The following is a 16337-nucleotide window of genomic DNA, read 5'->3' on the forward strand; positions in this document are numbered from 1 at the left end:
AGGGATGGCGATGGCGAGAGAGACTGGGAAGTGATAGGTGGGGGCAACAAAGGGTTGCAGGTGATGTTGGGAAAGCAAGGGACCAAATAAGAGAGCTGAGGTGGAGATGGCGGAGAAGTGGAAAGGAGCTGATTGATGGGCTGCTGAGAGGGGATTGGGTGTGCTTAGGGGGGGACCACCAGTGAAAGTAACCATGCTTAGGACGACAGTATTTGGATTCCAGTTTTGAAGAGTTTTTATCTGATCGGTATTATTGTTGACCCTATACTTTTGCTGTGTTTCGGACAGGTACCGTGCCAGCGTAGGCGACGAGGTGAGCTTACAAGCCTCGGGTGCCTACATTTTCAGGCCCTACCAAGAGGAACCAGCAACAATGTCTAAGAATGTGAAGACGTACACCGTGCAGGTACAGTCCAGGCACTGGCGTGCGTGATATAAGGAGGAGCAGCAAGGCAGGTGCTGAATGGAAAACGTTGCTGTGTCAAGGATTTGACTAGGGTTGGGGCTGTGCTGTATGAGGGAGATGGGAAATGATGTGTAGATAATGTGATGCCACAATAGCCAATGTAATTGCTTTTAAGTGATGGCATTTGAGGGAAAGGTACCGACCGGTACGTTGGGTAAAGCCTACTGCTCTCCTCACAAAATGGGACTAGCTTGGGTGGGCAAATTGTCCAGCTGGGCATTCGTGCAACAGTCCAGCACAGGAACAGCCCCTTCAGTCCACAATGATCCAATTAAACTACCAGTTAACCGCCCAACTAAACTAATCCCTCCTGCCACGCAGTGTCCATATCCCTCCATTCTCCGCACATTCACAAGCCCACTGTCCCCAAGAGCCTCTCAATTGCTTCTGTCATACCTGCCTCCACCACTGACCCTGGCTCTGCATTCCAGGCACCCTCCACTCTCTGATCTTAAAGAAAAGCTTGCTCCTCCTATCTGAAATGCTTGCGCTTCGTTATTAGGCATTTTGACCCTGGGGGAGAAATATCGGCTGTCTACTCTTATCTCTGCCTCCCATAATGCTATAAACATTTATCAGATCTCCCCTCAGTCTCCAGAACACAACCCAAATTTGTCCAAGCTCTCCCCCACAGCACATGCCCTCTAATCAAGGCAGTATCCTGGTAAACCTCTTCTGCACCCTCCCCAAAACCTTCACATCCTTCATACAATGGGGGATGGGGATGGTGGCGGGGAACTAGAATTGAATGCAGTACTCCAGATGCTGCCTAACCAGACTGTAATAAATCTACAACATCCTGGGTCATGAAATCAATTTGTTAACGAATAAAGGCGATCATGTTGTACGCCTCTCTACCACTCCATCAATCTGCAGAACCACTTTTAGAGATCTGTAATAAGACCATAAGATATAGGAGCAGAATTAGGCCATTTGGCTCATCGAGTCTGCTCTGCCATTTCATCATGGCTGATCTATTTTCCCTGTCAGCCCCAATCTCCCGCCTTCTCCCCGTATCCCTTCATGCCCTGATCAGTCAAGAACCTATTAACCTCTGCCTTAAATATACCCAATGACTTGTCCTCCTCGGCCGCCCATAGCAATGAATTCCACAGATTCACCACCCTGTGGCCTAATAAATTCCTCCTCAACTCTGTTCCAAAACGACACCCCTCTATTCCGAGCTGTGTCCTCCGGCCTTAGACGCGCCCACCACAGGAAACATCCTCTCCACATCCACCCTATCGAGGCCTTTCAACATTCGATAGGTTTCAATGAGATCACCCTCATTCTTCTAAACTTCAATGAGTGCAGGCCCAGAACCATCAAATGTTCTTCATATGACGAGCCATTCCATCCCAGAATCATTTTCCTGAACCCCCTTTGAATCCTTTCTAAGATGAGGGGCCCAAAACTGCTCGCAAGTGAGGCCTCACCAGTGCTTTATAAAGCCTCAAGATTATATCCTTGCTTTTATATTCTAGTCCTCTTGAAATAAATGCTAACATCACATTTGTCTGCCTCACCATTGATTCAACTTGTAAATTAACCCTCAGGGAATCCTGCACAAGGACTCCCAAGTCCCTTTGTGCCTCTGATTTTTCCATTTAGAAAATAGTCAGCCCTTTCATTTTTTCTACCAAAGTGCATGACCATACACTTCCCACAACTGTATTCCATTTGCCATTTCTTTGTCCATTTTCCAAATCTGTCTCAGTCCTTCTGTACTTCCTCAAAACTACCTGCCTCTCCACCTATCTTTGTATTGTCCGCAAACTTTAAAATAAAGCCATCAATTCTGCCATCCAAATAATTGATATAAACATAAAAAGAAGTGGTCCCAAAACAGAACCCTGTAGGACACCACTAGTCACCAGCAGCCAACCGGAAAAGGCTCCCTTCATTCCCATTCTCTGCCTCCTGCCAATCAGCCTCTGTTATATCCATGCTAGAATCTTTCCTGTAATACCATGGGCTCATAGCTTGTTAAGCAGCCTCATGTGTGGCACCTTGTTAAAGACCTACTGAAAATCCAAGCACACAACACCTATCAATTCTCCTTTGTCTATCTTGCTTTTTATTTGTTCAAAGAATTTGAACAGATTTGCCAGGCAAGATTTTCCTTTGAGGAACCCATGCTGACTGTGGCCTATTTATCATGTGCCTCCAAGTACCTCAAAACTACATCCTTAACAATTGACTCCAACATCTTCCCAAACCCCGTCAGACTCACTGGCCTATAATCTCCTTTCTCCTGCCTCTCTCCCTTCTGGAATACCCCAAGTTCCCACAATACATCAACACATTTAAGGGTTCTGCTATTAACGGTGTGCCTGCCCTTTGGTCTCCCCAAGATTAGAAGTTGAGCTGGGTCGGTTTCCATGGTATACAGGTCTCTCTGTAAAACTAGATTGCTTTGGGATCATTTGCGTCTGCCTGAGAGACAGCAGATAGGGTTTAATACGCCATGCAAGGGACAGCACCTCCTGTACTGCGGTCGTCCCCTAGTGCTGCTGTGGAGAATTAACACAGTCTTTAGGATGGTGGTGAAAATTGGTGGCTCAGGGTGGAGGCGTTTAATATTGTGGTGCTCGCCAAACTTGGCAATTAGCTTGCAGATGTTTCATCACCGTCAAGATGACATCCTCAGTGCGTATTTGTTGGTGTTTCTCTCTGGGGGTGCTTGCGTTTATATAGACCCCTGTTCCCTTGCCTCAGTCCTGATTGGCTACCCCTTCATTGACCTTTGAATTCTATTGGCTCCCATTTCTTTGGCTGTTAGGGGGTTCACAGGTGACGTCTATTTCAATATGTTTATTTACGGAGTTATTAGAGGAGAATCGGGCTTCTTAAAAAAAAAATAATAATTCTTGTGCCTGCTTTGTGTTTGCCTGCGCCAGAACCTCCGCGGTGTCCCAGATAAAGCAGCGACCTTCTCGGTCTTCATGTACCAAGATCAGCGACAGTGGGTCATGTCATCCCAGACTGGATATTTTCCTCTTCTCTCACTCTGAAGGATGTGCTGATTACTTTATTCCATTCCTTGGGTTTAAAGGATTAATAATAAGCAATGGGTTAAGTAGCCGGCGCCTCAGCGACACAGTGTGAATCCGCACAAAGTTAGTCCAGCCGGGTGGGGAGCTGGAACAGCAGGGGAGATGGGTGACCAGATTTAAAGCATTCCTCTTCATCCGTCCACTTCACAGACTGAGCTATTTCAGGAGGTTTACCAGAACTTCTCCTCGTGGTGCTCACAAGTAGTCAGGCTGTACAAAAATCAGAAGTTTCTGGAACTAGAATGGACCGTTGGACCGATTCCTGTGCAGTGAGTACCATGGGTTCCTGTCTAAAGGCACACTGGTTCCACAGGGGGAGTTGTGGGGTCACTGGGAGAATGGACAGAGCACCCTGGGTCAGGGAGAGGGGGAATGAGTGGACAAACAGTGTGCTGGACTTTCAGACTGTGTTTTGCTCCAATTTGTACTGAGCTAATAAGAGTTCATACACAAAAGGTTTATAGGAACAACCATCTTGAAATACTGGTCTTCCTACTTTTAAAGCACCATTGGACATTTCGATATTCTCAGTTCATAGAAATCTCTCACTGAGCCCCCTGGTGGGATCAGAAGGGAAAACAGGAAATTAAACGTGCCATTTTTTAACACGAGATTCTGCGCCTCTCTTCCACCTGTCCCCTGCCAGTTTCACACTTCATCCCTCACCCACTCACCTCACCTCACCTATAACCTACCAGTGTGTACCCTTTCCCCTCCCCCACCGGCTTACCCCTTCCTTTCCAATCCTGCCGAATTGAATTGACTTTATTTCTTACATCCTTCATATACATGAGTAAAAATCTTTACATTACATCTCTAAATGTGCAATTATAGTAATTGGTAATATTATGTACAACAGGCTAGTCAATATAACATAGAAATACAGTTGCGTCAGTATGAATTAATCAGTCTGATGGCCTGGTGGAAGAAGCTGCCTGGAGTCTGTTGGTCCTGGCTTTTAAGCTGCGGTACCGTTTCCCGGATGGTCGCAGCCGGAACAGTTTGTGGTTGGGGTGACTCAGGTCTCCAACGATCCTTCCAAAACGTCGGCTGTTTATATGCTTCCTGACGCGCTGAGGTCTTCCGGCATTTTGCGTGAGCTAAACGTATTGCTCCTTGCTTTTAGTGATCTACTTGGCAAAGAAGTCATCAGCCGTTTTGACATGCCCTTAAAAACAGGCGGAACTTTTTACACCGATTCCAACGGGAGAGAAATCCTCCAACGAAGGTAAAACGTCAACTGAGAATCCTATTTGTAAACTGGCGATTAGTAATCTCGACGCTGACCTTCAGAGAACAGAGTGGGAGAGCCGAGTCCCTGAGGCTTTACCCAGTACGTTACCAGAATTTCCCTTGGTTCTCTATGCCACTTAAACCTTCTTTTCTATCTTTGCCAGGTCCTCATGAAATGTTAACCATTTCTCTGTCTTGAGCTGCTGAGTATTTTCCAGCAGTTTCATAGAACATTACAGCACAATACAAGCCCTTCAGCCCACCTGTTAACCTGCTCTTAAGGTCAATCTAACCCTTCCTTCCGACATTACCCTCCGCTTCTCCATCATCCACTTACCGAAGAGTTGCTTAAACATCCCTAATGTGCCTGCCTGTGCTATTCCCCCCCCCCTCAAAGCAGGGTGCTCCATGTACCCACCACTCTCCGTGTTTAAAAAAAATTACCTCTGTCAGTGCCCCCCCCCCACATAAGACATGCCCTCTAGTCCAGGTAACAACCTTCTCTAAAGCTTCCACATCATTCCTACAGAACTGAAGACAATATTCCAACTGTGGCCAGCGTTTTATAGAGCTGCAATGCTACCTCACGGCAGTTGAACTCAATCCCCCAATTCATGAAAGCCGAGACACCATACACTTTCTTTACCCTGTCAACCTTTCTGTTCCTCTTTCATAAAGGCTTGCTTATTAGGAGGGGAAAAGATGGGCTTGTCGCCTTTTGGTGAAGTAGTGGATTGCTCCCTCAGCTGACAGCTGTGGTCGCTCTGCAGTTCACCGTTGCGTGTTACGTCACTGCAGTGAGATGGTGAGATCTCCACTGTGCTGTGTTTGACAAAGGATCCACTTCGAACCTGCCTGTGACCCCACAGTTTGTTACAATGTATGGCCAAGAAACAATGTGAAGGAGGTTTACAAGGGCTGGAGGGCCTGGGTTATAGAGGGTGGGCAGATTAGGACTTCATTCATCGGAACATGAGACCTTGTGGTGGATGAGATGTTTTGCGATGTTGGGGGAAGTCTAAGACCAGAGGACACAGCCTCAGAATAGAGGGGCGTCCATTTAGAATGAAGATGAGGAATTTCTTTAGCCAGAGGATGGTGAATCTGTGGAATTTGCAACAAGTCGCTGTGGAAGCGAGTCATTGGGTACATTTAAGGCAGAGGTTGATAGATTCTTGACTGGTCAGGGCAAGAAAGGATACAGGGAGAAGGCAGGAGATTGGGGCTGAGAGGGAAATTGGATCAGCCATGATGAAATGATGGAACAGACACAATGGGCCAAATGGCCTGATTCTGCTCCTATATCTTATGGTCCTACAGAGATACAAAAAAAGTCATGAGGGCCATAGACAGGGTGAATGCACAGTCTTTTTCCAGGGAAGTGGAACAAAGACTAGAGGACATAGGTCCAAGGTTAAAGGGCAAATTTTTAAAAGGGATGCGAGAGGCAACTTCATATCGAGGGTGGTATGCACTTGGAACGAGGTGCTGGAGGAAGCGGTTGATGTCGGAACAACAGCAGCATTTAAAGGACATTTGGATACACACACAGAATGGAAAACTTCCGAGGGGTACAGGATAAATTGGGATCAAGCTTAGATGGTCACCTTGGTCGGCATTGCTTAGATGGGCTAAAGGGCCTGTATTATTCTCTGACTCTAAATGGGGAATTTAGTATAGTGGTCACTCGTTATGGGTGGAGTGAGAGGAAATCCTTCATGATCTGGACTGAGTTCTATGATGACTCTTTTGCCTTCAAGGAGAGACTATCGACCAACGTGGCAATTAAATCAAACTGAGCCAGTGGCTGGGAACTACTACCCTGTAAATAGCCGAATCTATGTGGAGGTAAGTCTGGGTTCATTTTAGGTAGCTTCGTATCCTCCAGCTGGGGTAACGGTTTTTCCCCTTTTATACTGCCACTCAAATGCACCAGGTACCTCTGGAGAGTGGTTACATTTTGCAGACAGCTCTCAGGGACAATAACATATTCTGCTCAGCCCTTTTAAAGATGAAATGTGTAGCCACAGTGAGTTAGTCTCTGACAATGAACTTGAACTATAAGCCAATTCCTTAATTGGAGGGATGGCCATTGCCCCACACACACAGGGAAGAGGATCGTGTGGCCGTGGTAAGCACGGACTCTTCACTCCATTACTTGATGCAGCACAGTAACAGGCTCTTCTGGCCCAATCCCACCCATGTGACTAACCCGTACGTCCCTGGGCCCAATTCCACTCACGTGACTAACCCGTACGTCCCTGGGCCCAATTCCACCCATGTGACTAACCCGTACGTCCCTGGGCCCAATTCCACTCACGTGACTAACCCTTACGTCCCTGGGCCCATTCCACCCACGTGACTAACCCGTATGTCCCTGGGCCCAATTCCACCCACGTGACTAACCCTTACGTCCCTGGGCCCAATTCCACCCACGTGACTAACCCGTACGTCCCTGGGCCCAATTCCACCCACGTGACTAACCCGTACGTCCCTGGGCCCAATTCCACCCACGTGACTAACCCTGGGCCCAATTCCACCCACGTGACTAACCCGTACGTCCCTGGGCCCAATTCCACCCACGTGACTAACCCGTACGTCCCTGGGCCCATTCCACCCACGTGACTAACCCGTACGTCCCTGGGCCCAATTCCACCCACGTGACTAACCCGTACGGCCCTGGGCCCAATTCCACCCACGTGACTAACCCGTACGTCCCTGGGCCCAATTCCACCCACGTGACTAACCCGTACGTCCCGGGCCCAATTCCACCCACGTGACTAACCCGTATGTCCCTGGGCCCAATTCCACCCATGTGACTAACCCGTATGTCCCTGGTCTAATTCCACCCATGTGACTAACCCGTACGTCCCTGGCCCAATTCCATCCACGTGACTAACCCGTACGTCCCTGGGCCAATTCCACCCACGTGACTAACCCGTACGTCCCTGGGCCAATTCCACCCACGTGACTAACCTGTACGTCCCTGAGCCAATTCCACCCACGTGACTAACCCGTACATCCCTGGCCCAATTCCACCCACGTGACTAACCCGTACGTCTCTGTAATTAACTTAATTGTTTTGCTTTTCACACCTTTCTCTGGAACTCTAGAGACTGTTGTGCGTGAAAATCCCAGGAGATCAGCAGTTTCTGAGATACAGGAATCACCAGCTTTTGAGATACTCGAATCACCCCATCTGGCACCAATAATTGATCTACTGTCAAAGTCACTTAGATCATATTTCTGCCCCTATCTGAAGTTTGGTCTGAACAACAACTGGACCTCTTGACCGTGTCTGCATGCTTTCATGCACTGAGTTGCTGCCCCGTGATTGGATGCTTGTACCTCATGAAGTGGCCACCGAGTGCAATGCTGATCTGGGCTGGGATGGGCGATCCCCTTTCGTACACTAGTCATTTCGTGCAGTTCTGTGATCACCATTACTGACACTACATTTAACTATTTCACTCTCCATCTGCCATGAATGGATCTGTCGTTAACCAGCCACCTCTCTGGATCACTGGAGCACAAACATTCAACCTGGACTGTGCGCCAGTGGGCAGTCCGTGTTGACTAAGACACGGCCAGGGCAACGGAGGCAACTCTCTCTCGTATGACGTCTGCTCAGAGCTGAGAATTTGAGTGTCAGCCTGGACAGGAGGGGTGGGGAGTGAAATTACCCTGCGGAAAGCTTGGGATCGACTAACGTGTGCGTTACTGTTTCAGGATGGCAAAATCCAGCTGACTGTGCTGACGGACCGATCGCAAGGAGGGAGCAGCATTACAGATGGCTCGTTAGAGCTCATGGTAAAGACCCTCTTACTCACAGCCCAGGCAAGGAGACAGGGTAGTAAATAGAATTCCTACCCAGCTAGAAGAGGTGTGTTTGCAGCTCACAGACTGGGCCTCAGTTCTCAGGTTCATGCAGGTCAGGTAGCGTCTACGGAGGGAATTAGACAGTCTGTGTTTTGGGCTGAGCGGACACCAGACTGTCTGGTTCCTTCCACAAATGCTGCCTGACGCGAGAGGTGTCACGGATGCTGGAAATCTAGAGCGATACACACAAGCTCAGCAGGTCAGGCAGCATCTGAGGATCGGAATAAACAGTCGACATTTTGGGCCGAGACCCTTCTTCAGGACTGGAAGTCAGAATAAGGGGGTGGGAGGGGAGGAAGAAGTACAAGGTGGCGGGAGATGGGTGAAGTAAAGAGCTGGAAAGTTGATTGGTAAAGAGATAACGGGCTGGAGAAGAGGGAATCTGATGGGAGAAGACAGAAGACCGTGGAGGAATGGAAGGGGGAGCAGCACCAGAGGGAGGAGATGGGCAGGTAAGAGAAGGTGTGACAGGGAAACAAGAATGGGGAATGACTGGGGGGGGGGGGCCGTTTCCAGAAGTTGGAAGAAACGGATGTTCATGCCATCAGGTTGGAGCCTACCCAGACAGAGTACAAGGTGTTGCTCCTTCAACCTGAGTGTGGTCTCATCGTGACAGTACAGCAGGCCGTGGACTGGCGTATGGGAATGGGAAGTAGAATTGAAATGGGTAGCCACCAGGAAATCCCGCTTTTTGAGCACCTTTGCTTCGTTCTGCTACCATAGGGTGGTTTCCCAATCTGCGTCGGGTCTCACCGATATACAGAAGTCCACACCCGGGAGTACTAGATATAGATGACCCCAACAGACTCGCAGGGGAAGTTTTGGGGCCCAGGATGGTGGTGAGGGAGGAGCTGTAGGGGCAGGTGTGGCACTTGTTCTGCTTGCAAGGGTAAGTACCAGGAGGGAGGTGAGCGGGGAGGGACGAATGGACAAAGGAGTTGTATAGGGAGTGACCCCTGTGGAAAGCAGCTAGAGCCCCCAAGTTCCCCCAGCACTTCCAGCGGTGGACAGTGTGCTCCATGCCCGTAAGTGAAACTCCGTGCTGACCACTACAGTGTGACACCCTGTTCGGACCTGGTCACGGTACAGAAAAGGCAGCAGAGAGGGTGCAAAGATCTGAGGAAGTTTCCGGGGCTAGGGTGGTCTCCGTGAGGGAAGATCAGCGAAGCCGCACATTGGGGCAGAGGAGAAGGGTGATTTTTAAGTGTATAAAGTCGTGAATGGAGAGCGCAGCACAGTTCATAGAGCCACTACCTCCCCGCACCAGAGACCCAGGTTCAAACTGGGTGCTGGGTGCTGGCTGTGTGGAGCTTGCGCCATCTCCATCCCCGTTCCTGTGGGTGCCCCAGGTTCCTACATCCTTCAAAAGGTAGGTTATTGGTGACTGTAAGTTGTGTGGATATGTGCTGGAATGTGGGGAAGAGGATGAGAATGGGTGGGGGTGTTAAGCTATGGAGTTATTGTAGGATTCATGTAAGGGAGGGGGTTGATGGTCAGTATGGACTCAATGGGCCGAAGGGCCTTTTGCATGCTGTATATCGCTGTGACAAGTAGGAGGCGTGAACCTGTGTCTGTCTGTAAGGGGACTCGTGGGGAGTTCAAACAAAATTTTCACCCAGTGTGGTGGGTGGGGTGTGGAATTCACTGCTGAGAAGATGGAGAGAGAGAAACCCACATATTTCTTTATGATGCCAGAGGCCATTCAGCCCATTGAGAGCATGCTAAATCAGGACAGTTCTGTTCCCTCCCTCACTCATTTTTCCTGTAGCCTATTCCCTCACCTACCCTTACTCCACCTCTCCCCTCAGAACAGAGACTATTAACAGGTGATGAATATTAGTAACTCGGTCTGAGGCATTTGATGCTGTGGTGCTCACCGGGCTTGGCAGTGAGTTTGCAGACATTTCATCACCGGTCGAGGTGACATTCTCAGTGCACAGTTGTTGCCGTTTCTCTCTGGGAGTGTGTGCTTTTATGTAGACCTCCGTTCGTTTGTGGTGTACAGGGTCAGCTGTGGAGACTGCAACAAGAATTAAGTCGTCCAGACAGGACGTGAACTCTCAAATTGTGTACGGAAACACAAACTGGCAGTACGGGGACGTGATCTACTGTCACTAGTCTCTGTACATGAGGACCAAGGACACCACTTTAACCGGGACACCACGGAGGTTCTGGCACAGGCAAACACGAAGCAGGCACGAGAATTTTTTTTAGAAATGCGGTTCTTTTCCGATAACTACGTAAACAAACAAAATATATGCCATCTACTAATCCTAAGAGCCAAAGAAATGCGAGCCAATAGAATTCAAAGGTCAACTGAAGGGGTAGCCAATCAGGACTAAGGCAGAGGAACGGGGGCCGATATAAACACGAATGCTCCCAGAGAGAAACACCAACAACTGTGCACTGAGGACATCACCACGACTGGTGATGAAACGTCTGCAAGCTCATTGCTAAGCTCACCGAACACCGCGGCGTCAAACAATTTACAAGTTAAACTACCAACCAACTTGACCTTGGGATCTGGGACAAAATCGAAACGTGCAGGATACCGAAACCCGCGCAGTGACAGGGAGATACTGCAAACTCTGCAGAGACAGTACCCAATATCAGGATCAAACCCAGATCACTGGTGCTGTGAGGCAACAGCTTTATCAGTCGTGCCGCTCTGCTGCTGCCGTATTTTGTTTTTAAAACAGCCAGTTTGCAAAGGCTGGGAACTGAGGTTAGTCCGGATGGGATGCCGTTAATTGGCCAAACAGCTTGTTATGCTGAAACTGTGTACGATCTCCCAACAGGTTCATCGGAGGCTGCTGCAGGACGATCACAGAGGGGTTGATGAGCCACTTTCTGAGCCTGGTTACGACGGGGAGGGTCTGATCGTGCGCGGGAAGCACTTCGTCTTCCTCGATACGGTCGTTGACTCTCCAGAGCTCCACCGGCTGAAAGCAGAGGCAGAGTACATGGCCCCACTGGCAGTTATGAGTGTGGGCTACAACAAACATCAGGCTCCCGTTAAGAAGGTAACCTGCAACTTGCAACAGCTAGGGGCTTGTTCTAGAATGGCCAGGAGTAATATTGCTTTATTATTACTGTCAGGTCGTGAAAAGCTTGTCTTGCACACTGTTTACATCATCACGTAGTGCATTAAGGCAGAATAAAGTGTAAAAGCTACTGGAAAGTGCAGTGCAGGTAAATGATAAAGTGCAAGATCATAACGAGGTAGATTGTGAGGCCAAGATTCCATCTTATCATACAAGAAGCTGATAACAGCAAAATGGGAGCTGTATTTGAGCCTGGTGATATAAATGCTTTCGGGCTTTTGTATCTGATTGCCGAGGAGTGAGGGAAGAGGAGAGAATGTCCAGGAAGGGTGGGGTCTTTGGTTGTGCTGGCTGCTTTACTGGGGTGTCAAGAGGTGTGGACAGTCCATGCAGGGGAGACTGGGTCCAGTGCTATCCTGAGCTGTGTTCACAACTCTGCGGTCTTTTGGAGGGTGGCTGACATTTAGCTTGGTTGGTGTTGGCTGGTTTATTATTTATTGAGACACAGCATGGAACCGGCCTTCCAGCACTTTAAGTCAGGCCGCCCAGCAACCCCTCTCTCCCAACCCCACCCCCCCATTCTAGCCTAATCACAGAACAATCTACAATGACCGATTAATCTACCAACCTGTGTGTCTTTAGACTGTGGGGGGAGACCCACAGGGAGAACGTTCAGCTACAGGTCAAGTGCAGCTCAGATAAATGATGAAGTTCAAGATCATAACAAGATGGACTGTGAGGTCAGTTGTCCACCTCATTGTACAAGAGGTCCATTCAAAAGTCTGATACAGCAGAATAGGAGGTGTCTTTCAGCTTGGTGGTACATGGTTTCAGGCCTTTGTATCTTCTGCCCAATATAAAACAGAAGAGAGAACACCCAAGGTGTTTGCAGATACTCTTATTGATAACTATAAAACTTCTCTGTCACTTATATTACCTTTGCTTTCATGCATTGATCTTGGCTCCACAGAAAAGGCGGGGGCTGAGACTTGAACTGACTGAGGCCTTAAAGTTCTGGAAGTGTTTGATGATGGTAGATTTAGACTTCCCATTTGTGGGCAGATCAAACAAAGGGCCATTAATATTCACACAAGCGAAGTCCTGTACAGGCCCCTCCCTGGGTTATGAATGCCTGATTTATGGAAACCCCTCACAACTTCCCCACTCATCCTGGGCATTCTCTCTTCTTCCTTCTCCCATCTCCTGTCAGGCAGAAGATACAAAAGCCTGGAAGAACATACCACCAGGCTCAAGGACAGCTTCTTTCTCAATGTTCTAAGACTACTGGATGGCTCCCTAGTAAGATGGACTCTTGACCTCACAATGTCCCTCGTTGTGACCTTACACCTTGCTATCTGCCTACACTACACTTTCTCTGTAACTGTAACAACTGATTCCAGGAATGAAGGGGTTAACATATGAGGAGCGTTTGGCAACTTTGGGATTTAGAAGACTGCGGGGGTGGGAAAGGGGTGGTAGGGATCTCATTGAAACCTACTGAATGTTGAAAGGACGAGATAGGGTGGATGTTTCCTATGGGGGGGGTATCCAGACTAGAGGGAACAGCCTCAGAATTGAGGGAGTAACCCTTTAAAACAGAGGTAAGGGAGAATTAAGCCTGATTTATACTTCTGCGTTAACTCGATGCCGTAACCTACGCAAGTGACTTACACGCGTTGTGAGCATTTATACTTGTGCGTTGGTGTGTCTGCGTCGCTCTGCAATTCGCGCACCCCACACATGCGCACACACCTGCCCGTGCAAGGCTTCACGGTCATGGTAGTGTTTCTCGGGGTAAACAAGTTTAAAGCGAGCGTCTTTTCTCGTAAAAGCGAAATGTGTCCTCCTTAATTTCGGAGGTCTGTAAGTTTCTCCAACTTCCGGTACTTCAACTCTGCTTCCCATTCCCATTCAGATATGTCTGTACATGCCCTCCTCTATTGCCATGATGAGGCTAAACTCAGGTTGGTGGAGCAACACCTCATATACAGTCTAGGTAGTCTCCAGCCCCTTGGTATGAACATTGAATTCTCCAACTTCCAGTAATTCCCTCCCCCTCCCTTCCTCTATCCCTATTTCACTCTACCCCCTCCCCCAGCCCCCTCATGGTTCCGCCTCCTTCTACTACCCATTGTTTTCAGGGTTATGACGTCAATGCTTCCCCTCCCCCACCCCTTTGTCCTTCAAATTATTGGTCTTTCAACTGACGCTACAAGCATTCTTCCAATCCTTCCCCATCTTTCATTCTTCAGTCCTGATGAAGGGTTCCGGCCCGAAATGTCGACTCATTGTTTCTGACTGATGCTGCCCGACCTGCTGAGTTCATCCAGCGTACTGAAAGTGTTGCTTTGATCTTTTACAGCATCTGCAGATTATTTTGTGTTTGCCATTCAGAGAGATTGTGTCTGATTTAATCAGTCAACTACACCTTCCTGCCTCATCTCCATCACTGATTACACTATAATGCAAATATTTCCCCATCTTCAATAGACTCAGTGGCTGAAGATCACAGCTCTCTGTGAGAAGAGTCAGAACCCACAGTAGAAATTCCTCCTCTCCTCAGTCTTAAATGAGACTTGAGATTTTACCTCCTCTTGTTCCAGACTCTCTTGCCGGGAGATTTCCTCAGCATCTACCTTGTCATCCCTCAGAATCTTACCTCAGCCAACTTTAATCCTACTCGAGGTCCTGCTGAGCGGTCCTGGCCTGAAACATTGACTGTTTATTCCCTGCCACTGATGCTGCCGGACCTGCTGAGTTCCTTCTGTATTTTGTTGCCAGTTTTCCAGCATCTGCAGAATCTCTTGTGGTTATCTTTCTTCCTGTGACCCTTCTCCGTACCCTCCCTGAAGTAAACCGGCCAATAGACCCTTCTCCGTCCCCTCCCTGAAGTAAGCCGGCCAGTGCTGCACCTGCTACTCCTGGTTTAAGCATGCTAAAGTCCTGTCTCTTTGTCCCCACTTCTGGAATCCATTCCTTTTACAATAAAGACTGTAAGTATCGAGTGAGTTCACTCACTGCGGCAGGGTCCAAGTATTGGTAAATAGGATTAATATAGATCATATCCAATGATCATCATGAGCTGAAGGCCTGCTTCTGACTGACCAGCCCCACTTACATGGAACACAGAACAGTACAGGAACAGGCCCATTGGCCCACAGTGTTATGCTGTACCATCTAAAAAAAATCAAAAAACCCTCAAAAACAAAACCCTCAAAAACTAATCCCTCCTTGAGTTCTTTTCTGACTCTTTTATAGTTGTCATGTACGCCGTTTGATCCTAACTTTCGAAGCATTTATATACTTTTCCTTTTTCTTCTTGACGCAAGTTCATCACCTCTCTGGACCTCCAAGGTTCTCTTATCTTTCCATCCCCATCCTTCCTTCTAACAGGAACATACATTCCTGAACTTCCAACAATTGCCCCCCCTTCACCATCCCACATTCCCCATTCCCATCCCTTATCTTAGCTCCTTACCTGTCCATCACCTCTCCCTTCCCTTTCTTCCAGGGCTTTCTGTCCTCTCCTATCAGATTCCCCCTTCTCCAGCCCTTTCTCTTTTACCAATCGACTTCCCAGCTCTTCCCTCCCCCTCTCCTGCTTTCGCCTATAATTTACTACCTTGTACTTTTTCCTCTTCCCCCTCCACACCTTCTTTCTCCGGTCTTACTGAAGATATTTGACCCAAGACGTTGACTTTACTCTCTTCTATAGATGCTGCCTGGCCTGCTGAGTTCCTCCAGCATTTTGTGTGTGTTGCTTGCCTTTCCTGTACTCTATGCAGATGATCTTTAAACACCCTCCACATGTCTGATGTGGACTTGCCAGAGAAAAGGTATTCCCAATTAACTCTCAGTTCGCGCCTGATGCCATTGTAATTTGCCCTACTCCAAGACTCGCCTGCAAGGACTATACCTGTCCTTATCTATAGCAATACTGAAACTTTTTCTGCACTAATTGCACCAAGGCACCCACATCTCAAGAGCAGCATTCATTGATCTCCAGTCATCTAAATATTATTCCTCTGCTAAGAGGATAATCTCGCATTTTCCCCACATTCACCAGGTTTATGATCTTTGTTTTTATCCGTTTGGTATCCTCCTCACGACTTACTTTCCTATCTATCCTTGTATAGTTGGGCACCATCTATAGGGAGTGTAAGTTAATGTTTTGGGTTAAAGTTTCTCCCACGTTTTAAAGATGTACCTGTTGGTAGGTTAATTGGTCTTTGTAAACTGTCTCGCAATCATGCTGGGGTTAAATCAGGAGCTTGGTTAATTGGTCTTTGTAAACTGTCTCGCGATTACGCTGGGGTTAAATCAGGAGGTTGCTAAGTCTATTCCATGCTGTGTCTTAATAAATAAATAATCAGGAACTTCCAGTGATAAATCTAGCTGAGAATTGGAGGAAAATCTTTTAGCCGGAGAACATTACAGCAGAATATGTCCCTTTTCTTCCCACAATGTTGTGCTGACCTTTTACCCTACTCTAAGATCAATCTAATCTTTCCCTCCCACATAGCCTCCATTTTTCTATCATGTGCCTGTCTAAGAGTTTCTTAAATGTCCCTGATGCATCTGCCTCTACCAGCTCCCCTGGCAGTAATTTCCACACATCACACTGTTTTAACAAAAAACTTGCCCCTAACATCCCGCCTC

At 48.0% G+C, this 16337-nt stretch overlaps 1 protein-coding gene across 1 annotated transcript in view; it reads left to right on the top strand.

The window, feature by feature from the left end:
• man2b1 (mannosidase, alpha, class 2B, member 1) overlaps positions 1–16337 on the top strand; it is a 61896-nt gene that overhangs the window by 41405 nt on the left and 4154 nt on the right. Inside the window, exons 16-21 of the mRNA XM_063035876.1 lie at positions 289–406; positions 3673–3791; positions 4649–4750; positions 6516–6603; positions 8485–8565; positions 11433–11657. Coding sequence (XP_062891946.1) covers positions 289–406; positions 3673–3791; positions 4649–4750; positions 6516–6603; positions 8485–8565; positions 11433–11657 — 733 coding nt within the window. The remainder of the gene's footprint in view (positions 1–288; positions 407–3672; positions 3792–4648; positions 4751–6515; positions 6604–8484; positions 8566–11432; positions 11658–16337) is intronic.

The sequence above is a fragment of the Mobula hypostoma genome, chromosome 29 (genome assembly GCF_963921235.1).
Source record: "Mobula hypostoma chromosome 29, sMobHyp1.1, whole genome shotgun sequence".
In the NCBI taxonomy this organism is placed as follows: domain Eukaryota; kingdom Metazoa; phylum Chordata; class Chondrichthyes; order Myliobatiformes; family Myliobatidae; genus Mobula; species Mobula hypostoma.